The following is a 13,229-nucleotide window of genomic DNA, read 5'->3' on the forward strand; positions in this document are numbered from 1 at the left end:
AAATAATGGTTTCAAGAGCCAGTAAGTTGCAGCCTCAAATCCTGCTCTGTCACTCAGTACTGACAGACTAGGCCAAGTCAGCGCAATGCTTGGAGTCTCAAGTCTCTGCTGGTAAGTAGGTGCCATGAACCTCGCTGCAGGATCTGTGGGAACAGCTCGGCAAACTGGCTTTAGAGAACTGGTGTCCCAGAGCCAGGGTTTCCCAGTGGCTCGGTGGTAAAGAATCTGCCCGCAATGCAGGAGATGCGGGTTCGACCCCTGGGTCAAGAAGATCCCCTGGAGAAGAGAATGGCTACCCACTCCAGTATTCTTGCTGGGACAGTCCCACAGACAGAGGAGCCTGGTGGGCCACAGTCTTGTCGGACACAACTGAGCAAGCACGCATCCTAGGACCAATCCCTTCTGCTTTGTTTTCAGGGCTGGGCTACCCCTGCAGTCTAAGAAAGTCAGCCTCTTTAGAGATGAATGAATATTTTCTTTGTCTAAGAAGCCAACATGTTTTTTTTTTATTATTATTATTTTATTTGAATCATGGTTGGGAGACCCAAGCCAGCACTGGAAATAAGACACATACTGAGAAACCTCCACTTTCAAGTCATCATGAGGTCCAGGTATTTCATTAGATGGGTTCCTGCCCCGGGAGGCTGGGTGCCCAAGAAAAAGTCAACCTGGCCCAGATATTTCATATTCTAGTGTCACACAATCTTAGCATCACACAACACCACCATGCTCTCACAACACGCCTTCCAAAGTCCTTCTCTTGAACTCAGCTGCCTGCAGATGCTGTGAAGAGAGAAGTTCCCACCCTAAGCTGCCCCCTGACATGCCACCAGCAAAGTCACATTGCCTCCTGGAGCCTTGGTGTCATCATTTGTAAGACAGAGGGTCATGCTGCTTGAGATGAGAAAACAAGCGTGAATATAACTGTAGACTACAAAATATTATTGAAGTGTCAGTTGTTTATATTCTGTGGAGAACTAAGAACACTTTCTCAAGTCCATAAGGCGGGTCAATGAGAGGAGTGGGAAACAGACTGGAGGCTGACCTGGAACTGGAAAAGTCAGGCGCAGAGGGCTCCTTAAAAGGGAGTATGTGCAGCTCAGGATCCACGGTAAACTACGAAAAAAAGAAAGGGGACAGAGGGAGGGAAGGAAGGCAGGGAAGGGAGGAAGGAAAGAGAGAGAAAGATGAAGATGAGAGACAGGGGAGGAGAGGAGAGGACCAGACTGGGGGGAGGGTCTGGGTTCACGTGACGCCTCTGCTGAGCACCAGCTGAGCAGAAACAGCGACTTCCCCGCCTGGGCCTCAGTTTCATCACCTGTGAGCGGGGCGATGCAAGGAGGAACAGCACCTCTGGCCCAGAGTGGCTGGAAAGATGCCGTGAGACAATGCTTTGGAAAATGATTTGAATACGGGGGAATCTGAAAGGGGCATCAGGTTCTGTTATTTGGAATAAACTATCTGGAACCTCCACTCTTCACCTGTGAGAAAGAAATCACTCAGCTTAAGATGACTTTATACGTATACACAGTGGAATACTACTCAGCCCTAAAAAATAACAAAATAATGCTATTTGCAGCAACATGGATGCCAGTAGAGATTATCATATGAAGTGAAGTTAGAGAGCAGCAAATGCCATACTTATCACTTACATGTGGAACCTAACATATGACACAAATGGACCTATCTATGGAACAGACTCACAGACATGCAGGACAGACTCCTGGCGGCCAAAGGGGAGAGATGCAGTGGGAGTCTGGGGTTAGCAGAGGCAAGGTGTCACATAGAGAAGGTATGAGCAACAAGATCCTACTGACCAGCATAGGGAACTATAGCCAGTATCCTGGGACAAACCATGAAAAAAAATTATGTATATATACTCAAAATATATATACACACACACACTGAGTCACTTTGGTATACAGAAGAAATTAGCACAACATTGCAAATAAACTATACATCAATAAAAAATAAATTATAAAAAGAAAATACATTCCGCTTCATCTTCATGATATATCACAGTCATTATGGAATAGAATTACTAAAACCTGGGTGAGAAAACAAACAAAAGGATGACCGTCAATAATGCACATGAAACCCATTACAGACGACAGCCAGGGCTCCGGACGAGGGGCTTCCCCTCGGTTCACATTGGCAGCTGTGACTCAAAATCTGGGCCCTGATTCCAAGTCAACGCTCTGACCTCAGCCCCTCCACACACACACTGCCTGGATGATCTCACCGGAAGCCCCAGCGCGTAACGTCTGGCAGGAAATTACCCACCCAGGCCCACTTACAGAACCAGAGCTCCAAGGATCATATGGTGACTTCACTGGGCAAAATACAAAGAGAAAACAGAAATGTCTCCTGCTCTATTACTTAAATATCAGAGCCTGCCCCCTAAATCCTGACAAAAGCACTGCTTCGCTGTGGAGATGCCCCGTTGGGCTCCCTCTTCACCCCCGACTGAGCCGGAGTGGGCCCTGCGGGTGGAACCAAGGGTCCTCTGCGCAGTGGTCCTCCGAGCACGGCTCTGGCCCAGCAGCACCCCTGGGCCTGGTTAGACAGGCGGGTTCTCTGGCTTCACCCTAGGGCCATGGGATCAGACAGACTGGGAGCGGGTCCGGGCCAGCTGGCTCAACAAACCCTCCGTGTGGTTCGGGTGCTTGCTCAAGTTTGAAAACCACTTCTCCGTGATGTCTGAGTACGTGAGCACAATCTGTGGCTTGGCCACACGGAGATAGAGTCACTCACACCTGGTCATATGGTGAACAGGCCTGAAAACAAGGTAAGTAGCTTGTGCCTCAGTCCTGGAAGACACTTGTGAGTACCTGGGATTGCTGTTATTCCTAGATGCTCTGCAAGCTGTTTTGGGTGAAGTGAAGAAAGAGAAAGACACCTTATACCTCTATGTCAGCCCACCTGGGACACGCTAACAACACCCTCCAGGCTTCCCGAGGCTCTGGAAGTTGCAGGAGTCCTCCTGCGGTGGGGGGGCGGGGCGGGAGGAGGCAGGGACACTGACATTTCCCAGCTGTCGGCCACCCCAAGGGATAAGACCTCATTGCTGCAGGGGACGCAGAAGATGTCATTCGGTGTAAAAAGTGAAAAACTACACTGGCGTAACAGTAATTATACTTAACATTTATGAGTACTTCTTACCAATAGAAGTCATTTATTTTCACTAGTTCACTTCGTCCTTGCTGTAACCCACCGAGGCCAGTAGAATTATAGTCGCCAGTTTATAGATGGGGGAAAGCAAGGGTTGCAGGTGTTGACTAACTGACTTCGCCAGGGTTACACAGCTGCTAAGTAGCCAAGCTGGGATCTGAGTCCAGCCAGCTGGCGTCCAGGGTCTGCGCCCTTGGCCTCCACTGCCCTCCCAGTCCAGCACTTACCCTTCCAATAAATGCTCTCACCCTCCTGTATGAAGCCCTTGGCCCTGTGACTGGGCCATGAGACTTGGCAAGAGCCTGAGTGTCAGACGGAGCTGGAAAAAGTGCACTTTCCTATTCCGGCTCTGCCTGGGGCTGTGAGAACCCGTGAACTCAAAACTTCCCCAGTGTGTCCTTCAGCACCACGGACAGGGTCTGCGGCACCTTTATTTATTCCAACTCCCAGCAATCTGCCTCAACCTACAAGGCTATTTGAGAGCACACAGGCAGCTAAACTTATTTCCCCCTAAATCCTTTAATTATGATAAAAATAGAAGGCACTCGACCACAGTTATCCAGCTCAATAACCATGAATAATGCATATTAAGGCACAAGCTAAGAATAGGAGATGGGGGTGCTGATTAAGCCAGTCGTGAACAAAGTGGATGAGACCCAGAGCTAGAGGCAAAGGGCATAAATACATCTTAGAAGTTTCACACATATAAACACACACATATAATTTATAGTTTATGGTTCAGAGGCTCTATAGTGTAGTCATTGCCTAAAATAAGTTCCTCCCCACAAGGGACATGGGTTTTGAGGGTCAAGAAATCCCAGATAAAGGCATCTCTCTAGGGGAGCGCAGGGAACTGGGACTGGCCAGTGTGGTGTTAACAGTGGGGCATGTAGGGTCAGACACGGTCCCAGCCACCCTCGCCCACCACTCTGTGCCCTCAGGCGTGCCCCAGACTCCTTCAAGGAGTTGCAGAGGCTGATACTCATAAACTGAACAGCAGGCAGATGAAAGTGGTCAATAAAAGGCTGATGTCATGATACTTTCCACCACAAGGCATCTCTCTGAGACAATTCCAGACAAAAAACACCAAGCGCTGGCCACTGAATTCACCTTGGCTGCCAGTGCTAACGCCCCAAGGCCATCCTCTCAGACAGAATCTGTAACATAAAAGTGGATCCATTATCCCTTGCAAGGGCCCACGTCTCACCTACACCAGACCCCCATGATCGGTAGAGACAGCTGAGACCTTCCGAGGACCCGTCTTGGTCACTAACTCTGAAAGGAGGTGCTGGGGAGAAAATCCATCAAGTAGCAGAGCCTGCACTCCACTCCCACCCACCTGGGTAGTCCATCTCCACCTCCGCAAAATCCTCTCATCTCACAATTTCAAAGACCGCCTGCCTTTGAAAGACACCAAACAAAGAACCAGAGGCGGTGGTAGACGCCGGGTCTTTCACACTGTGATGGCAGAAGGTGGGTCTGTCGTGTTGAGATGAGAGAACTGTCACTGTGACAGCTGGTCTGACCGTCCCCTGGAGTAGGGCCCCAGGCACCCCTGTGATGCTCACAGGAAGGGCTCCCAGCCAGCTCAGACTGCGGGCTAATCAGGACTGTGGGTAGCCACACTGCCACCCACCACTGGCTCTGCCCCGCGAGCTCTGCAGGGGCCACAGTGATTCTCTCTCTCTGTCACCCACCCCGATCCCACCCTGGCTCCTCCACCCACCCTGACTCTCAGGTGTGGAGGCCGGGTTAATCCTGCTCTAAAGCTCATGCCCCTCACCGTGCCATCCTTCCCCCACCCTCCTGCCAGTGCCTGGCCCTAGGTAACTCTTACACTTTTGAACAAACCAGAGCTCATTATAGACTACTTTGCCCTCTTCCTGCACCTTCTACACTGTGTAAGAGCATTTACCTAAGTCTCGGTGGCCTTTTCCACAAGAAAGAGAGAAGGTGATCCCCTCCACCTGAGCTCACTGCCCTCCAATCCTTTGGCCCCCTGATGGGAAGAGCTGACTCCCTGGGAAAGACCCTGACGCTGGGAAAGACTAAAGGCAGGAAGAGAAGGGGACGACAGAGGATGAGATGGTTGGATGGCATCACCGACTCAATGGACATGAGTTTGAGCAAACTGTGGGAGTTGGTGACGGACAGGGAAGCCTGGCGTGCAGAAGTCCATGGGGTCGCAAAGAGTCAGACACAACTGAGCGAATGAACTGAACTGAAAATTCTATCTGCTACCGAGCCAACCAGCCCAATAAAATTCAGCTGAGTTTCTTCTACTTGCTCACATATTTTTTTTCTGGGGCACCGCACTGTGAAATCCAAGCACAAAATCCATACAAAGTTTTATTTATCGCCAGACAAGATTCCTGTGAAATTGCTGAAGAAAGAGCTTTTGGGTTGTTATTTGGATTTTTTTTTTAACCCCATCTACCACGTGCTGAGTACAGAGTTGCTGACCCAAGCATGGCTTGGAGACACTTCGCCCTGATTCCATCCCATGTTTCCCAAGGGCCCTCACCATCTAAAAGTTGTGATCCGGACTCCTGAGCGGGGCTGTGAAGCCTGCTCCCCACCCTGTCCTTGGTTACTCTCCACTCTAGAGAAACTGGGTGTGTGTGGGGCGGGTCTTCCCAGCACCAGATCTGGGCAGCTCTCTGCCAGAGGGCCACCCAGGGCAGGTTTTAGAGCTCCATGAACCCACCACTCTCTCCCACGTACTCAGTACTTGAAGACTGCCTCCTGAAGAAGCACTTGTCACTCTTTTATGGATCTGAGCAATAGTTTCTAGCAGACAAATGAAAGGAAGAATAATAAAAGACAGATTTTTACATGCACCTACCTAAGGGACTAAGGCAGGTGCTGTCATGGGCAGTGCCAACCTCTTATAACACAGCCCTAAGGGATGGGCATCAATGGCCCCACTTTACAGATGATGAGACTGAGGCTCAGAGAGATACCACCTAAAAGTCACACAGCCGCTGCAGAGCTGGTCCAAACCAGGTCTGCCCAACTCCCCAGACCTGCTTTCTTTCCAACACCTAAGCCCACATTTGAGCACAAAACAAAGGCTCCCTTTACCCTTATTTCCCCATGTGCCAGATTCCCAGGGAAAAGCAGGGCACCCCGAAAGGGCAGAGAGCTCCCCAAAATTGAACAAAGCCATGCAGAGGAAAACTGGATCGACACCCTGACTTCCAGACACCAGAGGGCGCTGTGGGTCCAGGAAGCGAGCACAATGCAGCCTCGCCGGAGTTTCCTCCCCTGAAGGCTCTAGTCCCCACAGCAGGAGGACCCTCGGAATGAAAAAGGAGGCTCACTGGACACCGCACAGTTTGGCCTTGTTTTTTTCTTTCTAAATCTTTGTCCGTGGGATCTCCAAGGAAAAAAGCCACTGTGCCCAGCCGGAGCAAACCTCACACCAACATCCTCGCCACGCTTATTCATTTATTTTGTCAACATGGAAGGACCAAGGGTGGAGGCGCATGTAAGTCATTGCCCCTCCCTGCTCTCCCTGACTCTCCCCAAACTAGCCCAAACCAGCCCAGAGCAGTGGCTCTAGCCTCTCATCACCATCACCATCATCACCATCATCCCTGTCATCACTGTCACCATCATCATGACCATCATCTTCATCAACACCATCACATCACTATCATAACCATCACCATCATCACCACCACTATCACCACCACCATCACATCACCATCATCACCATCACATCACCACCATCACATCACCACCATCACCACCACCATCATATCACCATTATCACCATCACCATCATCACCACCATCACATCACCATCATCACCATCATCACCACCACCATCACATCACCATTATCACCATCATCACCACCACCATCATCACCACCATCACCACCACCATCATATCACCAACATCATATCACCATCACATCACCATCATCACCACCACCATCACATCACCATCACATCACCATCATCACCATCACATCACCACCATCACATCACCACCATCACCACCACCATCACATCACCATTATCACCATCACCATCATCACCATCACATCACCACCATCACATCACCATTATCACCATCACCATCATCACCACCATCACATCACTATCATCACCATCACATCACCACCATCACCACCACCATCACATCACCATTATCACCACCACCATCATCAGCACCATCACATCACCATCATCACCATCACATCACCATCATCACCACCACCATCACATCACCATCACATCACCATCATCACCATCACATCACCACCATCACCACCATCACATCACCACCATCACCACCACCATCACATCACCATTATCACCATCATCACCACCACCATCATCACCATCATCACCACCATCACATCACCATGATCACCATCACATCACCATCATCACCATCACATCACCACCATCACCACCACCATCATATCACCATTATCACCATCACCATCATCACCACCACCATCACATCACCATTATCACCATCATCACCACCACCATCATCACCACCATCACCACCACCATCATATCACCAACATCATATCACCATCACATCACCATCATCACCATCACCATCATCACCACCATCACATCACCATCATCACCAAGACAGAACTGCCAACGATGATGGGGTAACAAGAACAGCAGTGTCACCCATTAGGAGGGCAAACGGCAGTGGATGAATCCTCTGAGCAACCTCTCATGGTAGAACTATTATTTCCTTTCCTATCTTGTACAGAAAAGGAAACTGAGGCTCAAAGTAGCCCAAGGGGAGACACACAATCAACATGGATTTGAAGCTGAGTCCTTTTGACCGCAGTCTGGGACCCCTCTACGGACCCCTGGTCCTGGATGATGGAGGTCCGCACTCCAACCACCCCTTTACTCCTTAGACAAGCACGGATTTAGTTGCAGATGTCTCCCAGACACTGTGAAGGAGGGCTCAAGTCCCTTTTTCTCTCTCCATGTCCCCAATGCCTGAGGCACAGGCAGCCCCTACAAGCCTGCTTTCTCCCTTCCCTGAGCCTGACTTCATACATATTGAAACACTGAGGGAGCAGAACCCCGGGGCGAATATGGGGCAGAACAGGAACCAGAGAGGATGTTAATTTCCAAAACGAAGGGCAGAAGCAGCCCCGGAACAGAGCACCACACCCATCTTGGGCTGGGAGAGTCAAGGGGCCAAGGCAAGGGGCAGTGCTTCAGCTGTGTGACCCTGGGCCAGTCACTCACCTTCTCTGAGTCTCAGTTCGCTCAGCTATAGGACAAAGGGCATTCAATCAGCCTCCCAGCTTCCCTTCACTTTAGTAACCATCAGGGATTGTGTTTTCTAGCCATCTCACTAGCAGTGACCTTGGGCAGGTCACTTGACCCCTAAGCTAGTTCTCTCATCTGTGAAAAGGGCAGGGACTGCTTTCCCTGAAGCATGGTGTGAACACTGACACATACAGCATGGGATACAGCTTACAGGGTGCGCGGCCTTCACAGAGGCTCATGCACATTGTCACACTGGTTAACTGCGTCACTGAAAATTAAAAAAAAAAAAAGCACAATTCAGAGCAATATGATTTCCAGACACATCAGGCTCCTGTCCATCCAATCTGTTTGGTATTCTGCAACTGCTTTCGAGAGAATAGTCAAGCAAAAAAGCCAGTCTGTGAAACTCTTTCCAAGTGCGTGAGTCACCAGTGGCCTTCTCCCTGCCGTGGATTCAATCATCCCCTTGACTCACCCTGGCCTCCTGCATCCTTGGAGGAGAAGCAGAGGCTCCAAGTTACGGAAGGTGGCCCCAGGGACTCGGGCTGGGGGTGGGCTGATGACCAAGCCTCAGAACAGCCACCTGCAAGGGCCTTTATGCATCATCACACCCACTCTCTCGTTTCCACTGATGAGGAAGCAGGGGCCCAGAGATGGAGGTGACTCACCCCAAATCGCACAGCTCATATATGGCAGAATCTAAACTCAGACTTTACTAAAAATGTCCAACTGCAAGAGAATGTCATCCGAGGACAGAGCCAGGCGTACCAGAGTCTCTCCTGCCAGCGCCACGTGTGTGAGGAGGTGCCCCCGCGGGGGCTCTGACCCGGCAGCTGACCCTCAGGTCTGAGGGTAGTGCCGCAGCCTGGACCCCGGGGCACCAGGGAGGCGCCTCTGGGCATCGGGAGGAGGCAGCCTGACCTGAGCGCAACCAGAACGGAAGGGCAGAGATGCAGCTGCTTCTCCCAGAAGAAGGGGCACCTGTCAGTTTCTCCTGGTGACACCAACACACGAGATGGACCACATGTCACTCAGAACTCAGGCTGGACCAGGACTCAGGCTGAGCACCCTGACTTCAAGAGGGCTCCACCAGTCCCAGTCCTGGGCCCGAGGAGCACCTGGGTGTCCTGTTAATACCCTGTGCTCTGGCCCTGGGCCCTCAGGAACCAGCATGTTGGCAACTATCAAACCAAGTTCCAGGTGTGATGCTTTGAGCCTACATGGAGCCGTGGAAGGAGGTCCATCAGCCCTGCTTCAGGCATCGGGAGACAGAGACTCTGACGGCAGAGCTGAGAGCAGCACCGGCCGCCCAGGTCTGCGGGTGCAAAGCTCACGTTATGCCGTCTGGTCACGCTGTCTCTCCAAGGGCTTTGTATTCTTGTGCGGTGGTTACCATGCGTGTGTGCGTGTGCCTGTGTTTTTAATACAGGTAAACAAAGAGAAGTTCATTTGGAACCAATGAAGACACAAAGGAATATAATGGACAAAATAAAGACCCTCACAGCCTGGCCACCCACAGACAACCAGAGGTTAACAATGAGGATTTGCTTCCAGAATTAATCTCTCTTCCACACCCGCACATGCATACACACAATGTATGGGTCACGCTGCATAGATATTTTGCGAAGTGTTTTAAAAATTAACAAAATATCTTCATTTTCTGGGTCATTAATTATCCTTCTAAATGTGACTACGTGTCCCTAAGTATTATTGCATTACGGAGCTGTTCCACTGTTACGGAGCTGCATGACAACAACTCATTCTACAGTGTCGTAGCTGTCGACAGAGCAATAGGTGTTTCCAGACCAGCTTATAGATTTCGCTGAAGGAAACGTGTGGCTGTGTACTTGTGTACAACCTCAATTTATCTCCTGAGAGTAAATCTCTAGACCTGAATGAACTAAATGAAAGGTACTCTACAGAGAAAACGGGCTGGGCATGTGAGAGCTCTGTTTCCATAGTAACTTGACAGAGCGGCACCTGCTTTACATCATCAACCCCACGCAAGAGGTTGATGTGAGCCCCCCAGGGTCCAGCGCTCTGCATCCTGAGTCTGCAAGTTCCCAGACTCTGACAAAATGATCAACGTGAATGTATGTTGCAAAGTCTTGCAGCTGCTCTCCTGAGAAACGGGAGATGCAGCTTTGATCACTGGCGTGAGTAGAAGATGGCATTTTTAGGGACTGTTTTATTGCTTCTTCTAGGCGGGCACTTTAAGAAAGCGTCCCCCTCCTTCCCAGGATCTGTCGAGTGTATGCATCATCACCACAATGGATGAAGGTTAGAGAAGGTGCAACATTCGTATCTGGGGAGCACGTCACAGGCCTCCGTCCCTCCATCTGTCCAGTCCTGCTGCTGCCGCCTGCCACTCTGACCCTCCTCACCTCCCTTCTGTGCTTCTGCAACAATCTCCTGGCAATTCCCCAAGCTCCTCTGGTCTCCCCCCTCCTACGGGTACCTGCTATTCGAACTTCCTCATCACATCTGATCACACACAGACCGTCCTTCCCATCACTGCAAACAAGCCTGGCCAGGTTTTGATATTGAATGCCCAGCGTGCTGGTCCTCAAACCACACCTGCAGCTCCGTATCCCACTTCCCAGGAACCCCATGAAGCACCTGTGCACTTAAGCATTGTGGAGCATCCACAACCTAGACAAGCCTTTCCCTCCTCTTACTTCACACTGAGGCATTCAGCAAGAAGACTGCTTCCCTCCCACCCAATTCTTACCAGCAGCATCACGGCATATACAACTCTCCTGAACCCAAGGCCCTCATCCTAGTCCGGGCCACCTCCAAGGCCCCTGGAGGAGTGAGACAATGGGGAGGTGCTTACCTTTTCGCCCTTTTCTCCTTGCACAAAAGGTCCTCTGCCCTGGAGGAGGAAAGCAGAAGACAGAGGTTTGCTACAGAGCATCTCCACAGCATGGCATCACACATGGCGAGTGCACCTGGGATTCAAAACAGTTGGCTGCTTTCTCATAAGCTCTGCCAAGGAACCTCTGAAAGTCGTCTATCAATCACTGAGTGTTGATTCTCATGAGTTTTATTTCATTTTCCCAGTGACTCAAAACGATGGTAGTATTCTTTTTTCCACATCAGCTCTTTTAAGATATAATCTGTTGTTTAGTCGCTAAGTCACACCCGACTCTTTGTGACCCCCATGGACTATAACCCACAAGGCTCCTCTGTCCATGGGATTCTCCAGGCAAGAATACTGGAGTGGGTTGCCATTTCCTTATCCAGGGGGATCTTCCCAACCCAGAGATCAAACCTGAGTTTCCTGCACTGGCAGGCAGATTCTTTACCACTGAGCCACCAGGGAAGCCCAGGATATAATCTACACAGCACATAATTCACTTATTTACAATTCAATTTAGTACATTTACAGAGTTGTGCAACACAACCACCATCAATTTTAGAACGTTTCATCACACCCCTAAGAACCCCATATCCATAGTCGTCACTCCCCTTTCCCCCACCCTCTGCCCTAGCCAGCAATCAGTCTGTTTTCTGTCTCTGTAGGTTTGCCCATTCTAGACATTTTATATAAATGAAATCATACAGTATGTGGGCTTCTATGACTGGCTTCATAGCCAGTGTTTTCTTAGCAAAGTGTTTTCAAGGTTCACTCTCCTTATGGCCTATATCAAACCTCATTCTATTGCAGAACAAAATGCCATTACATGGCTAAGACACATTTTAGTTATCTGTTCACCAGGTGATGAACATTTGGGTTGTTTCTGCTTTTTGGTTATGATGAATAATGACGCTATGAAAATCTGTGGACAAATTTTCATACAAACACGTGTTTTCATTTCTCTTGGCTATATACCTAGGAGCGGAACTGCTGGGTCTTATTCTGCTGGTAATTCTGTGTTTAACCCTTTAAGGAGCGCCAAACGGTTTTTCAAAGCAGCCACAGCATACATGCGGGCTCCAATTTCTCCACATTCCTTGTTGCGCACCCGTTACTGCAAGTGGAGCACTGACATCTCTAATCCTTGGTGATGAATTATTTATCTCTCATTTCAATTCTCAGGATTTACTTCACGTACTTAGGGGTTCTGTTCTTGGGTGCACACATGTTGATAACTGTTGCATATTTTTGAAGGATCAACATCTTTATCGTGATGAAATGCTCCCCTTTGTTTCCATTAACTTTTTAACGCCTGCTTTCTCTGGTATGGCTCTAGTCACTCCAAGCTTTAATGTTTTCAATTTGTAGAATGTGTACTGGCCACATTTTCATTTTCAGCCTATTTATATATTTGAATCTAAAGTATGTCTCCTCTAGACACAACACAGCTGGATCTTGCTTTTATGTCCAGTCTGAAAATCTCTACTTTTTAAATTAGTTTGTATAATCCATTTACAGGCAATGCTGTTTTTTATATAGGTAGATTTACATATGCCATCTAACTTTTCCGTTTTCTATGTTTCCTGACTTTGTTCCTTTTTTTCCTTCTTTATTACTCTTTCCTTTACTACGTGAGTACGTTTTTAGTGCAATATTTTAACCTCTTTAAGGATATTTTCACTATATACTTTTAAATTATTTTTCTTGGAGGTTGTTTGAAGTTTACTGTATATGTCTTAACTTTTCAAGGTCAACCTCAGACTTACACTAACTTACTTCCAGTGAGATTGAGAAATATACTCCTATGTGACCTATTCCATCTGCCCCCTTTTTGAGCTACTGTCTTACAAATATTTGTTAAGCACCCAGTGATACATTGTTATAATTATTGCTTTGCACCCAGTGATACATTGTTATAATTATTGCTTTGAA

The 13,229-nt window shown here is 48.9% G+C and overlaps 1 protein-coding gene across 1 annotated transcript in view; it reads right to left on the minus strand.

Moving 5' to 3' along the window:
* Window positions 1-13,229, minus strand: part of COL22A1 (collagen type XXII alpha 1 chain) — a 221,792-nt gene that overhangs the window by 135,163 nt on the left and 73,400 nt on the right. The window contains exon 12 of the mRNA XM_043483931.1: window positions 11,274-11,312. Coding sequence (XP_043339866.1) covers window positions 11,274-11,312 — 39 coding nt within the window. The remainder of the gene's footprint in view (window positions 1-11,273; window positions 11,313-13,229) is intronic.

Source organism: Cervus canadensis, chromosome 12, assembly GCF_019320065.1.
Source record: "Cervus canadensis isolate Bull #8, Minnesota chromosome 12, ASM1932006v1, whole genome shotgun sequence".
NCBI classification, from domain to species: Eukaryota; Metazoa; Chordata; class Mammalia; order Artiodactyla; family Cervidae; genus Cervus; species Cervus canadensis.